Here is a 16,686-nt window from a genome sequence, read left to right as displayed (position 1 = left end):
ATTTACATTTGTACTTACAATTTCCAGCAAGATGGGTATTATTTTACAACCCCTTAAAATTCACCGATTGGAGGGCTTTCTGGCCAACAAGAACTGTGAAATGCACACCCCCCAAGACATTTTGCATCTCCCATTGTAGATGCTTTTAAAGATATCAAAATTGACATCAATCTTTTATAGGAACACCAACGGTATAGTGGGAATTCTAAAGATGTGTTTAGGGAAGAGTAAGAGTTATTAATAGTGTATCGTAAAAGGGAAAGACCACTTTGTGTACAGAAGCCTATATGGATCATTATAAAGTGAGATAATATCAGTTTCTAATCTTCCCTTGTTTTCATTTAGAAATCTAGACTCTGATGGTTTTTTGAGTATCATTTTCCTTTTTGCTTGTGTTTTGAATCTTGATCATACTCTAATTTATGTAGATGATCTACCAAAAATTTTGCGAGCATTTTTACCAAAAAATAAAATAAAAATTTGCGAGTATTTATCAAATCCTTGAGATATCCATCGCTTACTGTATCCTGGTTAAGTTTGGAAAGTCAGTCGGTTTATGGTATTTCTCCATACGGTTACTTCTATCTATATGATTATTGGTTGATGAATTATTTCCTAATGAGGGAATTTTCTTCTTTGTTTTTGCAGGGTGGAAAGGATTTTGTGTTTGAAAAACTCAGTCTCCTAACCAGGATGGAAGTTTGGTGTCTGGGGTTGAGGTTAGATAATTTCTGTCAAATTGTGACATTTGTAATCATATCTTCAAATGTAATCTTATCCTTTTGTATTGCGTTTTGTTTTTTAGTATGATATCATACCATATTTGAGCTAAAGAAAGGATACTATTTCACATGGAACACTGAGGTTCACAATCAGTGTGTATAAATGACCTTGATTTTGAATTCACCTGCTTGATTGACATCAAAGTCTTAGTAAGTTGCTTGAATGTTGATATGATTTAAGGCAACCGTAAGTCTAGTAAGCCATTAGCGCCATCTGCTTTCAGTTGGTTAACTTTTGAAGGGTTCATTGTCGAGGTTATATGAAAATGACGGCAGTACAATTTGCGGGGTCAGGCTGTCTTTCTCAATACAAAAACTATTGAGAACCTAGTTATCTGGATCTAGATAGGGGTATCATTTCTAATGTTTCAAAGCTACTTGTTTTCTTTTTGTCATTGTTTGATTTTCATGTTGATCTTCTTTTAGAAAAATTTGATATTACAAGATTTCGGGCAAATCTTTTTATCTTACAGATGATTTGCCACTTACCAGCACAGCGGTATGCTTTCCGTGCGATCATTTCATGAGTTCCATTATGATCCTGTTTACTTGTAGGGGAAATCAGATACTAGGCAGGTTGGAGCCAAGTATTTATAACGTAGAGACATCTTTTTATTATTTTTGAATTATTACCAGCGCAGTTGTCCATGTTTTAGCAATGCATTCTGTGTGTTGTATCTGTTCTTTACCCAAAATTTGGGGGCTTATGCTGCCTTACTTTTGGAACAATAATTCAGTTGTGGTTTGTTCTTGAACTTTTTGAACGGATTGTAGAATTTTGCTATTTTAGTTTGGAAGGGAGCTGTGGATGTTCATGTAGGACCTTCGAACCCGTAATTTCTGTTTTAGAACTCATATATAGTTGTCTTGATGTTTCCTCCTGCCCACTCCAGTCTCTCCCTTTCTATGTCTTATGATCTAAAGGTATCTCTAAGCTTATATTGCCCGTTGCCTTGTCTTTAAAGTAAAGACCGAAGAAGGTGCGGAAACTGTTCATTCAAAACCCTGTTTCTGTGACTGAACACTGCCTCCAACGATGCTTGATGAGCACCCGAAAGAAAAGTCGAGTCCGTTGTTCATGTGTTGTAGATGAGTGTCACAGTAGCACATATGTGAACAGATTGTGTACATATGAAATAATGGAAGGTTTGGTTTGCAATTAGCGTTGTCGTTGTTGAGATGGGACTCAAATGGGTTGATAGTTCCTACCTTATTAGCCGTGAAAAGGACAAATGAATTCGACATTACAAACCATAATTTAAATACTTGGAAAAACCCATGAATTGGACTGATTAGGTGAAATACTTTATTCAATTCTCGTTCTCTCTTCCCATTTCAAGTAAATATGTATGAATTTCATTCCTTTTTTTACAAACAATACTGTTAGTGGGTTATGTAGTTGGTTGTTAGGGGAAAGGGGATTCTCTAGGAATCGAACCTGCACCATAGTGCACTTGCTTGGCAACTGCGGTAAAGCGTCATTTGTTGTATAAATTTCTTTCTATTCCTTAACATAAATGAAATGTACTTTTATTACAAATGATATCACTAACATAAGCTACACTAAGGAAAAAGGAGAGAGTTTGAACTCGAGACACAGTGAGTTAAAAAAAAGGGTTATATCTATCAAAATAATCCACCACTTGCAACGTAACGTTGACAATGCTAATGGGGAAAAGTGAATATAGTGAAGCCAAAACATAGTAGCACTAATTAGAAACTCATCTGAACATTTTATTTTTATTGCAAACAATTGCACAATATATGCACACAAAAACAAAATTAAAACTAGTCAATGAGTAGCATTTTGCCTTGTACAAGATACTGGAATATGATCACAGAGATTCAAACGACGGCCTACAAGCTAGAGGCTATAAGCTGCAATATAACTAAAGAATAGTAATGTGTTCGCTATCAATGGGATAACACACGAAAGAATATATTACCGTGGACGTTGAAGGCATGTCGAACGGATCTAAAGAAGCTGTTGACCCGTCTGAGAGGCTGGAAGAAGGGCTCGAAATCAGTTCATCAGTTTGTCAACAATGCCTCCCAATGTGTTGGAAGTCAAACCTTCGACAAGTCAGATGTGGATGTTTCTGCGATTAAACTACTCGCGATCAGCATATTTTGAGGATTTTATTATTTTCCTGTCTTTGCTCGTTTCATCCCTGTGCTGTTGAATGGCGACAGGCTCGGGCTTAGACTTGGGCTCATACTAGGGCTCTCTTCCCTCAGTGTACCGTTTAGCAAAGCCAATTCTCTAAGTTGTTGCTTCTTATAGTGATCGAAGGACTCGTCCTGCAAGAGACGGGTTAAAACTTGTCCAAGAAAATGAATTGAGTCAAAACTACATGATCGATACTATTCATACCACAGGCTTCAGAAGGTTCTCTAGAATTGCCACTGCATGATCCAACCGAGCGTTGATTATATCCTCCGGAAATTCAGCCTCCACCAACACATGCAACGGCTCATTAAGATGTTCATATCCAGGCTTATCTTTTAATTTCTCTTCCTGAATAAAAACAATGTAGACGGCGCATCATGAAAATCAGAATCAGTACAAATATGTAAGGAGCCAAATGATATCACTGAAACCTAAAATTTGACAAGGATACATGAGTATTTTTCAAACAAATAACTCTTCAATGAAGTTTGAAAATCGATACACCGCCTTCCATTTTTAGCACACAATGCCATTCAGAAAATGTCCAACTTATTTGTCATTCAAATGTTGAGACCACAAAAATATAAGGATAAAATGTTAGGCAAGCAAATTAAAGATAAGATGTACAAGAATAATCACGTAAAACCCCATCCCAGCTGAGGATGATAAGAAAATCAGTAATTTCCTAGCTATCTCCATCTACGTCATTTTCGATAGATCAAGCTGTTTGCAGTGAGTTGCAGTATGAACTTTTTTCATGATTAAATGGAGATTATTACTATATAGAGTATCACTGTGATGAGGTTTCACTGTACTATCTTTTGACTTCAACCAACAACAATAAATATATACATCTAACCTACCAAAACAACAATGCAATATATCTAATGACAACCGTAATCGACAACCGTAATCAGAACAAGAAATTATTTCTAAGTTTCTAATTGATTCGCTACGATTCCCATATTTGAAAACTTCATGAGCATTGTTAGCATTGAAATACGTAAAAACTAAAAAGGAAACACACATCGCCACTAGATGAACATGGATAAGAGCTATCTATGCCATCGCCTACAATTTGATATGTCCTTGTTTAGAAGTTTGCAGGTTGCAGACAAAAAAATAAGATATCTACGAACTTAGTTTTAACGAGCCAAACTCCACCGTAAATCAGAAAAAAATATCTTTTGTAGAATGCATGGATTGATGCCTCTAAAACAAATATGGATGAGCAAATTTAGAATTAAATTTTCATGCAACCATGCCATTGCCAACTAACTACTCCAAAAAATATTAACACTACCTTTACAGAATCCTTCACAGAGCCCCGGCCTCGGATGTACACCCTACACTCTGTCATGGCTTCAACTCTTTTTAAGGAGTTCCCACGTGGTCCCAAAATTCGGCCAACAAAATTGTACTGCCAAGTTGGGAGTGAAAAATTGTTAATTAAAACAAAAATGTTGAAAATCAACTCTATACAAATCATAACCCCTTCCTTTCTTACATGTGGATATTTGTCAACCGGAACATCAAGTCTAATAACTCTCTTTACAATAGGGGTGGCTGGAATTCCTTGCGCCCCAGGCCAGCCCATAGAAGGAGATTGGAACGGGGCCATTCTCTGGATATGTCCATTGTCCTATAGGAGAAATTATCATGAATGAAGATTCACACATACAAACAACATCAGACATGAGCAAAACCTAAACTCTCTTCCCACTAAATCATACACCATCAAAGAGTATTATTCAACTACGGGTAGATGATTGAACTACGAATGGTAGAGTTGTTTCAACAGTAACATATTGGAATTTGTGCTTGGATGGCCACCAAAACATTACAAACTGGACTACAGCTCTGGCATTGTGTCTCACAGGCTTCTCAAACATGCATAAAAATTCAAAATCTCATCTTACATTTCAAGAAATGAAGGTTATACTGTCACACATGCAAGAAAATACTAAGCCCTTGTATGCTTTTAATACTCTGGAAAAAAGTCAAACAAATTACAAAATACGCATAGCCTACATCTATAACTACCATTACCTCCATGTGTATTCCTGGCCATCCCTCCAAATCCATTGGTCTACCGTTCGCGTTTTGACTTAATGACCTAAATGGACTGTCATGCTCAAATCTCTCATGATCTGCAAGAGTTTGATTGAAGCCTGATACTCGTCTGATCTCTGTCATGGCATCAAAAAAGTATATTGTTTATGGGTTAAAAGATAAAAAGGCGGTCAAAACTTATTTTCAACAACAAAAAAAGTTAGTTCACAAGAGAGAACAAAATTTAATGCGACATAAATTTAGAAGTGGGCTACATAGGGGAAAAACATTAGATAGAAATTTCATCTAACCATGATTTAGAAGTCTACTACATAGGGGAAATATTTGCAGGAATGGTCCCAACTTTTGCTTCTCTGCCAGTAGTTCAGCCAAATATCTGCCATTACACCAGCCAAATCATGTGTCAACTCCTAGCATACTTCAAAAAGCAGTATTATGTAGTGCCCCCTACTAGTTGACATTCCAAAAGTGAAGTGTATTAATGTAATTCGAGAAAGAATATTCATGTTATATCATATATGCAGAAATCACAACGTTGTTTGAATGATTCTTTTTACAAACTCAATTGAAGTATTACTGGAAAATGGTCACGATTTCAAAGGGAATGAGCAGCATGCTCAAACATCGTCACTTCATCTTCACTTGTATGCATGAAGTGAGATGTGCATCAATGATTGAGAAAAGTACGAACATCATTACAATGGACAAGGTGACTGGAAGCCAACATAATAAAGAACATTAATATGACTAAAAGGATAAAAGCAGCCCCTCCAGCCTGTAAAAGAACAGCAAAACGAAAAGACACAATAAAGACTGTGATTGAAATTTGTCCCCAAACTCCACTCCCTCCCAACAGTAAAAAAGCAGGTGAGCATAACAACGGCAATAAGCATAACAACGACAGTGATTTGGGTTCCACTTAAAAGATCAGAGAAAAAGCAGGTGAGCATGAAAGTAGGTTTAAAACTATGTCTCACGACTTTCACCTGCCATGCTAATAACACTTTTCCACTGAAAAGCATGATCGCAACAAAAGAATGAGTGGGTTTGTCTTTTTCCTTTTATGCTTTGATTCAATATTTAGAAAAGCACAATGTATGATATGAAAGCAGCGGATGTGAAGTGAAATAAGAACTTGTCTGGTTAAATCCCAATTTGCAAGCACTAAAATTACCCTTTGAAGCTTATCCATGTTAACAAGTTCCTGAGGATTACTTTGTTCGATATTCAATGGGGTTCGCTGCCTATATAGATCAATTAATGGCATTTACAAAAAAAAAGAAGTCAATTTTGTATGAAATGTATCAAAATCAACTTCCCAAACGCACGTACGAAGTAGCAATCAATCTTTTTCATGATTGGTAAAACAAATTGACTATTTATGGCGTTTAAACAATATTTCTACTTCAAATAAAGTCCGAAATTCCTTCACAAGACATATCTATAAAAACATAAACATTTTTTCTTGAACAGTAAAAGAAACCGGCAATCTAGATACAATTTATCACACTTCAGGAATAAAAAAAAAAGTAGTTAAATTACAAGGTAAAGTGAAATGTCTGCAAGAACAATCTCCCAAATATGAAATCATTTACTAGTTCCCTTTAAATATTTTTCCATCTGAAACTGAAAATCAAATGGGGTTTATGTAATTAACTCCCAAAAACTCATGGAGCATGCTCGAGGACTCGAAAGTTCATAGTGCAGTACAATCTTAATCCTACTAAAGATACTAGAGGAAATATAAGGACTGAAACCCAAATACATCAGAAAAGCATAGGACAGCCACATGTATGGGATAAAACACATAATCCCTTGAAAACTAAAGTACTTTCTAAGAAAGACAAAATGAAGAACAGCCATCAATGTATAATGTATTAATGATAAAACCACCACTCACACGACAGAAAACGTCAAGTATGGAACCACCAGCTACACATATCACTGATAAACTATCAACAAGGAAACGAAATGACATGAATTAACAGGTAAAACATTAAAAATTAAGCAAATTACTGACCTCTCTCGATCTGCAGGGAGAGAAGACCTGAGTGGAGAAGCATGGACTCCAGGAGGTGGGTACTGGAAGTAACTTCTAGGAGGGATTCTCTCTCCCATAACACAGGGACTACTGTACATGTCAAAGAACCCACAAAACAAATGAACAAAACCACTTCAGAAAACGCAGAAAAATGGCATATCACTATATAAAGGTCAAATGAGCAAAACCCAGTTGAGAAAAACACCGATAAAGCAATACCTTCACAAGAAAATTGAACCCACTTTGAAGAAGACACGCAGCACCCACTAGAACAACACACAACCCAGCAAGAAAAAAAATACCATGTACTTACAGAGAGAGAGGCTTACCGGACGGGAAGGAGAGACGAGGGAGGTGGGGGCAGAGAGATTCAAATCTTTTCTGCCCCTTATTAGAGGTGGGGGTTGGTGCGAGAGAGTGAACAAAGAGGCAAAATCCCTACTACATCATCAGTCTCAATGATCCCTTCCTTGTATTTATATCCTTTTGCTGCTGACCAAGTACCACTCACTAGCCACTGCTGTATTATTTTTGTTGTGCCTTCGACCTCATCTGCTGCCGCACGTTGCGGTGGGCATGCTTTACAACCCCCGGACTTTGGAGAGATTTTTAATCTGTTGGAAAGACGGTTCGATATACCAGTGTTATAATATAATTGTTAAGGTATTTGAAAAAGAAATGGAACAACAACAACAACAACAACAACAAAGCCTTTTCCCACTAAGTGGGGTCGGCTATATGAATCCTAGAACGCCATTGCGCTCGGTTTTGTGTCATGTCCTCCGTTAGATCCAAGTACTCTAAGTCTTTTCTTAGAGTCTCTTCCAAAGTTTTCCTAGGTCTTCCTCTACCCCTTTAGCCCTGAACCTCTGTCCCGTAGTCACATCTTCGAACCGGAGCGTCAGTCGGCCTTCTTTGCACATGTCCAAATCATCGGAGCCGATTTTCTCTCATATTTCCTACAATTTCGGCTACTCCTACTTTACCTCGGATATCCTCATTCCCAATCTTATCCTTTCTCGTGTGCCCACACATCCCACGAAGCATCCTCATCTCCGCTACACCCATTTTGTGTACGTGTTGATGCTTCACCGCCCAACATTCTGTGCCATACAACATCGCTGGCCTTATTGCCGTCCTATAAAATTTTCCCTTGAGCTTCAGTGGCCTACGACGGTCACACAACATGCCGGATGCACTCTTACACTTCATCCATCCATCTCGTATTCTATGGTGGAGATCTCTGTCTAATTCTCCGTGCTCTTGCAAGATAAATCCTAGGTAGCGAAAACGGTCGCTTTTTGTGGTCTTCGCTAGATTGCTCCGGTCATTAGTATGGATAAGTATATAAATGGATAGAGATAGGAAAGCAAACACAAGATGTACGTGGTTCACCCAGATTGGCTACGTCCACGGAATAGAAGAGTTCTCATTAATTGTGAAGGGTTTACACAAGTACATAGGTTCAAGCTCTCCTTTAGTGAGTACAAGTGAATGATTTAGTACAAATGACATTAGGAAATATTGTGGGAGAATGATCTCGTAATCACGAAACTTCTAAGTATCGGAGTGTGTTGTCGTCTTGACTTGCCTTATCTGTCTCATAGGTAGATGTGGCATCTTCTCTGGAAGTACTCTTCCTCCATCCAGGGGTGGTATCTTTAACTGGTGGAGATGCACAAGGTAATGTATCAATTTCACTTGAAGCTTACTTGTAGTCTCAGGCTTGGTCAAGCGCGATACAAACCATGTAGTAGGAGTCCCCCAAGTCGCCGAGCTAGGGGGTCTGCTGAAAGAGGTGACAGACAAGGTAAGCAATCAGAGCTCCGACTGATTGTTCACCTTCTCCCCATCTTGCAGCAGCATGAAGGATAAAGAGAAGAAAAATGAGAAGAGATGATATGAGATACTTTTGCTTTTGAAGAAGTAACTTTCCACAGGTTTATTCTTGAACTGAGCTGGAGGGTTTTCTGGTTTCCTCCAGAGTATAAGGCCGACTGAAGAATTTGAGGGTCAAAACAAGTCCATCAAATCTAGAGTACGTTCCACCCTGCTGATATGGGATACTTTTGCTTTTGACAGAGTAATAGATGTATCAGCACGTGTGCTGTTACGCTTGTCTCCACATGCTTCCTTGTATCCTTCGCACTTGCCCTATCTGTTCCTCAAGCAGATGCGGAATCTTCCCTGGAAACATAAGATGTTGAAGATGAGTACTCGAGAGCAATGCCAGGTAAGTAATCAGGTAAGGGGTTCCAGGCAGTCAGTTCCTGGCTGGAAGCTTGATTCCAAGTGCTGACTGATTGCTCTCTTTCTCCTTGTCTTGCAGGTAAAAACAAGGCCAAAGGAAAAGACAGGGAAAAAGCATGATATGGGATACTCTTGCTTTTAACCCTGATGATATGAGATATTCTTGCTCTAGTATAGCTTGTTTGCAGAGGTATTATCGGGGGGAAAGAAAGCTGAATATTTCGAAAGGCTTCGTTGGGAGTGCCCTCTCAGATATGATGAAGGGTTGAGCATTTTTGCAGGTCTGCCTGTCCGTTGGGGATGGAGGTCGACATATATAGGAGTCTCCCTAACAACAAGTAGTAATGCTATTCCTTTACCCTGCTTGGTCATAGCACGGTAGTGGGAGCTGCTAGTTTCACATGTTTTAACTCTGTCAGAGCACTTTGAAAAAGTGGTCTGTGGTATCTGGCTCTCGAGATTCGGAGAACGATGCCTCTTCGATTTTTGAGAAAGCAATCATGCTGGGGGTCTGGCTCTCGAGATTCGGAGAGCAGTGTCTCTTCGATTTTTGAGGAAGTAATCATGTTGGGAGTCTGGCTCTCAAGATTCGGAGGGCGGTGCCTCTTCGATTTTGGAGCAAGCAATCCTGTTGGGAGTGTTGTCTCGAATGTGAGTAAAGGTTGGGCATGTTTGCTAGTCTACCTTGCCACGAAGCACAAAGGTTGACACACAGGGACTTTCCAATTATCCAGCAATGGTACTGTTCCTTTACCCTCTCTTCGCTTTTGAGAAAGTAGTCATGTTGGGAGTCTGGCTCTCGAGATTCGGAGGACGGTGTCTCTTCGATTTTGGAGCAAGCAATCTTGTTGGGAGTGTTTTCTCGAAAGTGAGTAAAGGTTGGGCATGTTTGCTAGTCTACCTTGCCACGAAGCACAGAGGTTGACACACAGAGACTTTCCAATTATCCAGCAGTGGTACTGTTCCTTTACCCTTGTGGGTAATAATATGGTAGCTAGACCTTCAAAATTTATGTGTCTAAACTTTGTTAGTGCTGTTTCTTTGCTATTCTTTTACCTTTCTTGGTCAGAGCGATGTAGTGGGAGCTGCAAGCTTCACGTGCTCAACTTTGGCAAAGAACTTTGGCAAAGTTATCTGTGGTACCCATGAGCTATTGTTGCGTGTGGGAAGTGGGTGATTGAACAGTAAGATTCATGTGCTTTCTACTTCACCAGAAGTCTTCGACAGAATGCCCATAATTTCTGCAGAGCTGAGTGTGCGTGTGACAGGTGCTGACAAGGCTAGAAAAGTGGGTGCCTCTTCGATTTCTGAGATCGGCCCTCGTGGTCTCTGAGCAGCCCAGCTTTTGAGAAAGCGAGCGCCTCTTCGATTGATTCGGAGAACGATGCCTCATCGATTTTTGAGAAAGCAATCATGCTGGGGGTCTGGCTCTCAAAGATTCGGGGAGCAGTGTCTCTTCGATTTTTGAGAAAGTAATCACGTTGGGAGTCTGGCTCTCGAGATTCGGAGGGCGGTGCCTCTTCGATTTTGGAGCAAGCAATCTTGTTGGGAGTGTTTTCTCGAATGTGAGTAAAGGTTGGGCATGTTTGCTAGTCTACCTTGCCACGAAGCACAGAGGTTGACACACAGGGACTTTCCAATTATCCAGCAATGGTACTGTTCCTTTACCCTCTCTTCGATTTTTAAGAAAGTAGTCATGTTGGAAGTCTGGCTCTCGAGATTCGGAAGACGGTGCCTCTTCGATTTTGGAGCAAGCAATCTTATTGGGAGTGTTTTCTCGAATGTGAGTAAAGGTTGGGCATGTTTGCTAGTCTACCTTGCCACGAAGCACAGAGGTTGACACACAGGGACTTTCCAATTATCCAGCAGTGGTACTGTTCCTTTACCCTTGTGGGTAATAATATGGTAGCTAGACCTTCAAAATTTATGGGTCTAAACTTTGTTAGTGCTGGTTCTTTGCTATTCTTTTACCCTTCTTGGTCAGAGCGATGTAGTGGGAGCTGCAAGCTTCACGTGCTCAACTTTGGCAGAGAACTTTGGCAAAGTTATCTGTGGTACCCATGAGCTATTGTTGCGTGTGGGAAGTGGGTGATTGAACAGTAAGATTCATGTGTTTTCTACTTCCCCAGAAGTCTTCGACAGAATGCCCATAATTTCCGCAAAGCTGAGTGTGCGTGTGACGGGTGCTGACAAGGCTGGAAAAGTAGGTGCCTATTCGATTTCTGAGATCGGCCCTCGTGGTCTCTGGGGAGCCCAGCTTTTGAGAAAGCGAGCGCCTCTTCGATTTCTGAGATCGGCCTTCGTGGTCTTTGAGCAGCCCAACTTTTGAGAAAGCAAACGCCTCTTCGATTTCTGAGATCAACCCTCGTGATCTCTAAGCAGCCCAGCTTTTGAGAAAGCAAACGCCTCTTCGATTTCTGAGCAGGCGCCTCTTCGATTTCTGAAGCTCCGTCGAGTGCAGATTTTTATAGAGGCTGGCATTAAGTTCCAAAGCACACTTGAATCTCCACCAGTAGAAGCTTCATTCTTGCACTTCTAAGATCTTGATTTGTCCGACCTCTTCTCTCTTCAACACCTTTGAAAATGTCTGGCCCCTCCGACCGTCGTTTTGACTTGAACCTTGTTGAAGAGGCAGCCCCGCCTTCTCCAGACAACATATGGCGCCCATCCTTCGTCTCCCCTACTGGTCCTCTTACCGTTGGGGATTCCGTGATGAAGAATGATATGACCGCTGCGGTGGTGGCCAGGAACCTTCTCACTCCCAAAGATAACAGACTACTTTCCAAACGGTCTGATGAGTTAGCTGTTAAGGATTCGCTGGCTCTCAGTGTTCAGTGTGCAGGTTCTGTGTCTAATATGGCCCAACGCCTATTTGCTCGAACCCGCCAAGTTGAATCATTGGCGGCTGAAGTGATGAGTCTCAAACAGGAGATTAGAGGGCTCAAGCATGAGAATAAACAGTTGCACCGGCTCGCACATGACTATGCTACAAACATGAAGAGGAAGCTTGACCAGATGAAGGAAACTGATGGTCAGGTTTTACTTGATCATCAGAGATTTGTGGGTTTGTTCCAAAGGCATTTATTGCCTTCGTCTTCTGGGGCTGTACCGCGTAATGAAGCTCCGAATGATCAACCTCTGATGCCTCCTCCTTCTAGGGTTCTGTCCAGTACTGAGGCTCCAAATGATCCCCCTCCGGTGCCTTCTCTTTCTGGGGCTCTACCGACTGCTGAGACTTCTCCTAAGCAACCTTTGTGAAGGCTCCGTCTTGTGTGTTTATTTTGACTCATGTATATGTACATATTTGTAGCTGATCGGGGATATCAATAAATAAGCTTTCTTTCATTTCAACGTATTGTGTTAAATACACCAAAGCCTTCTTCGCTAAGTTCTTTGAATTTTCTTTTGTTGAAGCTTGTATGTTGAAGCTTTCTGAGTGGAGCATGTAGGTTGGGGTAGTGTTCCCCTAATTTCCCGAGTGAGGAAAACTTCTCGGTTGGAGACTTGGAAAATCCAAGTCACTGAGTGGGATCGGCTATATGAATCTTAGAACGCCATTGTGCTCGATCCTGTGTCATGTCCTTCGTTAGATCCAAGTACTCTAAGTCTTTTCTTAGAGTCTCTTCCAAAGTTTTCCTAGGTCTTCCTCTACCCCTTCGGCCCTGAACCTCTGTCCCATAGTCGCATCTTCTAATTGGAGCGTCAGTAGGCCTTCTTTGCACATGTCCAAACCACCGTAACCGATTTTCTCTCATCTTTCCTTCAATTTCGGCTACTCCTACTTTACCCCGGATATCCTCATTCCTAATCTTATCCTTTCTCGTGTGCCCACACATCCAACGAAGCATCCTCATCTCCGCTACACCCATTTTGTGTACGTGTTGATGTTTCACCGCCCAACATTCTGTGCCATACAGCATCGCCGGCCTTATTGCCGTCCTATAAAATTTTCCCTTGAGCTTCAATGGCATACGGCGGTCACACAACACGCCAGATGCACTCTTCCACTTCATCCATCCAGCTTGTATTCTATGGTTGAGATCTCCATCTAATTCTCCGTTCTTTTGCAAGATAGATCCTAGGTAACGAAAACGGTCGCTCTTTGGTATTTCTTGATCTCCGATCCTCACCCCTAACTCGTTTTGGCCTCCATTTGCACTGAACTTGCACTCCATATATTCTGTCTTTGATCGGCTTAGGCGAAGACCTTTAGATTCCAACACTTCTCTCCAAAGGTTAAGCTTTGCATTTACCCCTTCCTGAGTTTCATCTATCAACACTATATCGTCTGCGAAAAGCATACACCAAGGAATATCATCTTGAATATGTCCTGTTAACTCATCCATTACCAACGCAAAAAGGTAAGGACTTAAGGATGAGCCTTGATGTAATCCTACAGTTATAGGAAAGCTTTCGGTTTGTCCTTCATGAGTTCTTACGGCAGTCTTTGCTCCTTCATACATATCCTTTATAGCTTGGATATATGCTACTCGTACTCCTTTCTTCTCTAAAATCCTCCAAAGAATGTCTCTTGGGACCCTATCATACGCTTTTTCCAAATCTATAAAGACCATGTGTAAATCCTTTTTCCCATCTCTATATCTTTCCATCAATCTTCGTAAGAGATAGATTGCCTCCATGGTTGAGCGCCCTGGCATGAACCCGAATTGGTTGTCCGAAACCCGTGTCTCTTGCCTCAATCTATGCTCAATGACTCTCTCCCAGAGCTTCATTGTATGACTCATTAGCTTAATACCCCTATAGTTCATGCAATTTTGTACGTCGCCCTTATTCTTGTAGATAGGCACCAAAGTGCTCGTTCGCCACTCATTTGGCATCTTCTTCGTTTTCAAAATCCTATTGAAAAGGTCAGTGAGCCATGTTATACCTGTCTCTCCCAAAAGTTTCCACACTTCGATTGGTATATCGTCTGGGCCTATTGCTTTTTTATGCTTCATCTTCTTCAAAGCTACAACCACTTCTTCCTTCCGGATTCGACGATAAAAAGAGTAGTTTCTACATTTTTCTGAGTTACTCAACTCCCCTAAAGAAGCACTCATTTCATGTCCTTCATTGAAAAGATTATGAAAATAACCTCTCCATCTGTCTTTAACCGCGTTCTCTGTAGCAAGAACCTTTCCATCCTCATCCTTGATGCACCTCACTTGGTTTAGGTCCCTTGTCTTCTTTTCCCTTGCTCTAGATAGTTTATAGATATCCAACTCTCCTTCTTTGGTATCTAGTCGTTTATACATATCGTCGTAAGCCGCTAACTTAGCTTCTCTGACAGCTTTCTTCACCTCTTGCTTCGCTTTTCTATACCTTTCACCATTTTCATCGGTCCTCTCCTTGTATAAGGCTTTACAACATTCCTTTTTAGCCTTCACCTTTGTTTGTACCTCCTCATTCCACCACCAAGATTCCTTTTGGTGTGGGGCAAAGCCCTTGGACTCTCCTAATACCTCTTTTGCTACTTTTCGGATACAACTAGCCATGGAATCCCACATTTGGCTAGCTTCCCCCTCTCTATCCCACACACATTGGGTGATTACCTTCTCTTTGAAAATGGCTTGTTTTTCTTCTTTTAGATTCCACCATCTAGTCCTTGGGCACTTCCAAGTCTTGTTCTTTTGTCTTACTCTTTTGATATGTACATCCATCACCAACAAGCGATGTTGATTAGCCACGCTCTCTCCTGGTATAACTTTGCAATCCTTACAAGTTATACGATCCCCTTTCCTCATTAGAAGAAAATCTATTTGTGTTTTTGACGACCCACTCTTGTAGGTGATCACATGTTCTTCTCTCTTCTTAAAGAAGGTGTTGGCTAAGAAGAGATCATATGCCATTGCAAAATCCAAGATAGCTTCCCCATCCTCGTTTCTCTCCCCAAAACCATGGCCACCATGAAAACCTCCATAGTTGCCTGTCTCCCTGCCCACATGTCCATTTAAATCTCCTCCTATAAATAACTTCTCCGTCTGAGCAATTCCTTGCACCAAGTCTCCAAGATCTTCCCAAAATTTCTCCTTCGAACTCGTATCCAACCCTACTTGAGGTGCGTACGCACTAATCACATTGATAAGTTCTTGTCCTATTACAATCTTGATTGCCATGATTCTATCTCCTACCCTCTTGACATCTACAACATCTTGTACCAAGGTCTTGTCCACGATGATGCCAACACCGTTTCTCGTTCTATTTGTGCCCGAATACCAAAGTTTAAACCCTGAGTTTTCTAAATCCTTTGCCTTACTACCAACCCACTTAGTTTCTTGTAGGCACATAATATTTATCCTTCTCCTCACCATAACTTCCACTACTTCCATAGATTTTCCCGTTAAGGTTCCTATATTCCACGTTCCTAAACGCATTTTGCTCTCTTGAACTCTACCCTTCTGTCCTAGCTTCTTCACTCTCCCCCGTCTAATAGGATCAAAGTACTTCTTTTGTGTGTCCCGGGTAAAGTTGATAGGAGCATATGCTCCCAAACAACTTTGAGTGGAGTCGTTCGAAAAGAAGTTTCTATGGCCCCCTTGCTCATTTAACACTGCATCCGGGTGCCGATGGAGATACAGCGACCCTTGCTCACTTATCACTGTGCTCAGGCCACACAGCGCGCCACTTACGGGTGACGCCCTAGCTTTAGCGCGATTTTGTTCTGGATTCATTTTCATAAGGATTCGACGTGATCATGGAGTGCCGGCTGTCGACTACCTGACGCCCTCCCCCTCCTCCTTTATCCGGGCTTGGGACCGGCCATGTAAGACATAGGCGGAGTTGAAAAAGAAATGGAACGATGAAAATAAATCTAAGCACTTGTATTATAATACTTGAATTGTTTTTTCCCGCACACTTAGAGCATATGTTTTTTTTGGTAATCACTTAGAGCATATTTGATTTGGTATTAACAAGAATTAATATTAAATGTCTTACTTACTCAACTTATTCTTTATACGATTAATCACTTCTTTTTTTATGAACAAACGATATTATCTATACTAAAAATAATGAGTTTTGCTTCACAATGGGCTAGCAATAATGTGAATACGTTCACTTATAGGTGAAAAAGAATACCACTAGACCCTAGTACTAAATGACAACTTAATATTTTACTTAGTTACAAATTCAAGCTCCAATACTTGTTAAATACATAATTATATCGTAATTTCTCTCAAATTTTCCAAATATTTAATACTCTCAATTCTTTTCCAAATTTATTGCATATTTGTATCTTATTTTAACACATTACTGTTACAAAACTAAAAAAAAATGATAGAGAGAAATGAGTAGAAGTGAGTATAGTAATGAAACTCTTTACCAAATTGAAATAAAACCAAACTGAAATTGAAGAACTTAACCAAACTAAA

The 16,686-nt window shown here is 40.5% G+C and overlaps 1 protein-coding gene and 1 long non-coding RNA gene across 3 annotated transcripts; one reads left to right on the top strand and one right to left on the bottom strand.

Moving 5' to 3' along the window:
* The first annotated feature begins 648 nt into the window (after positions 1-648).
* Positions 649-2,096, top strand: LOC126604663 (uncharacterized). Its single transcript, XR_007616708.1, has 2 exons — positions 649-926; positions 964-2,096. It is a non-coding gene; the product is annotated as an uncharacterized LOC126604663 (long non-coding RNA).
* Positions 2,097-2,503: 407 nt separating this feature from the next.
* On the bottom strand, positions 2,504-7,662 carry LOC126604662 (KH domain-containing protein At1g09660/At1g09670-like). Of its 2 annotated transcripts, none has more exons than XM_050271948.1 (8): positions 7,286-7,662; positions 7,046-7,156; positions 5,316-5,401; positions 5,002-5,141; positions 4,460-4,594; positions 4,256-4,372; positions 3,157-3,300; positions 2,504-3,083 (listed from the first exon to the last, which is right to left on the bottom strand). In XM_050271948.1, exons 2-8 carry the CDS (start codon positions 7,141-7,143, stop codon positions 2,925-2,927), a joined length of 879 nt encoding a protein of 292 aa, XP_050127905.1. In that variant the 5' UTR covers positions 7,144-7,156; positions 7,286-7,662; the 3' UTR covers positions 2,504-2,924. The 2 variants fall into 2 exon arrangements, with proteins under 2 accessions (XP_050127905.1, XP_050127904.1); XM_050271947.1 differs by having other exon boundaries at positions 7,396-7,661.
* Positions 7,663-16,686: the final 9,024 nt, after the last annotated feature.

This window comes from Malus sylvestris, chromosome 15 (assembly GCF_916048215.2).
Source record: "Malus sylvestris chromosome 15, drMalSylv7.2, whole genome shotgun sequence".
NCBI lineage: Eukaryota > Viridiplantae > Streptophyta > Magnoliopsida > Rosales > Rosaceae > Malus > Malus sylvestris.
The sequence above is the reverse complement of the archived record's forward strand: the minus strand, read 5'-3'. Positions and strand labels throughout refer to the sequence as shown.

Excerpts from the sequence above, each read along its gene's own strand:
- LOC126604662 (XM_050271948.1), bottom strand. The coding sequence starts at position 7,143 with ATGGGAGAGAGAATCCCTCCTAGAAGTTACTTCCAGTACCCACCTCCT. Across the intron at positions 5,402-7,045 it reads CTCCCTGCAGATCGAGAGAG|ATATTTGGCTGAACTACTGG; the intron begins GTCAGTAATTTG and ends GTGTAATGGCAG. Across the intron at positions 3,301-4,255 it reads CTGTGAAGGATTCTGTAAAG|GAAGAGAAATTAAAAGATAA; the intron begins GTAGTGTTAATA and ends GTTTTTATTCAG.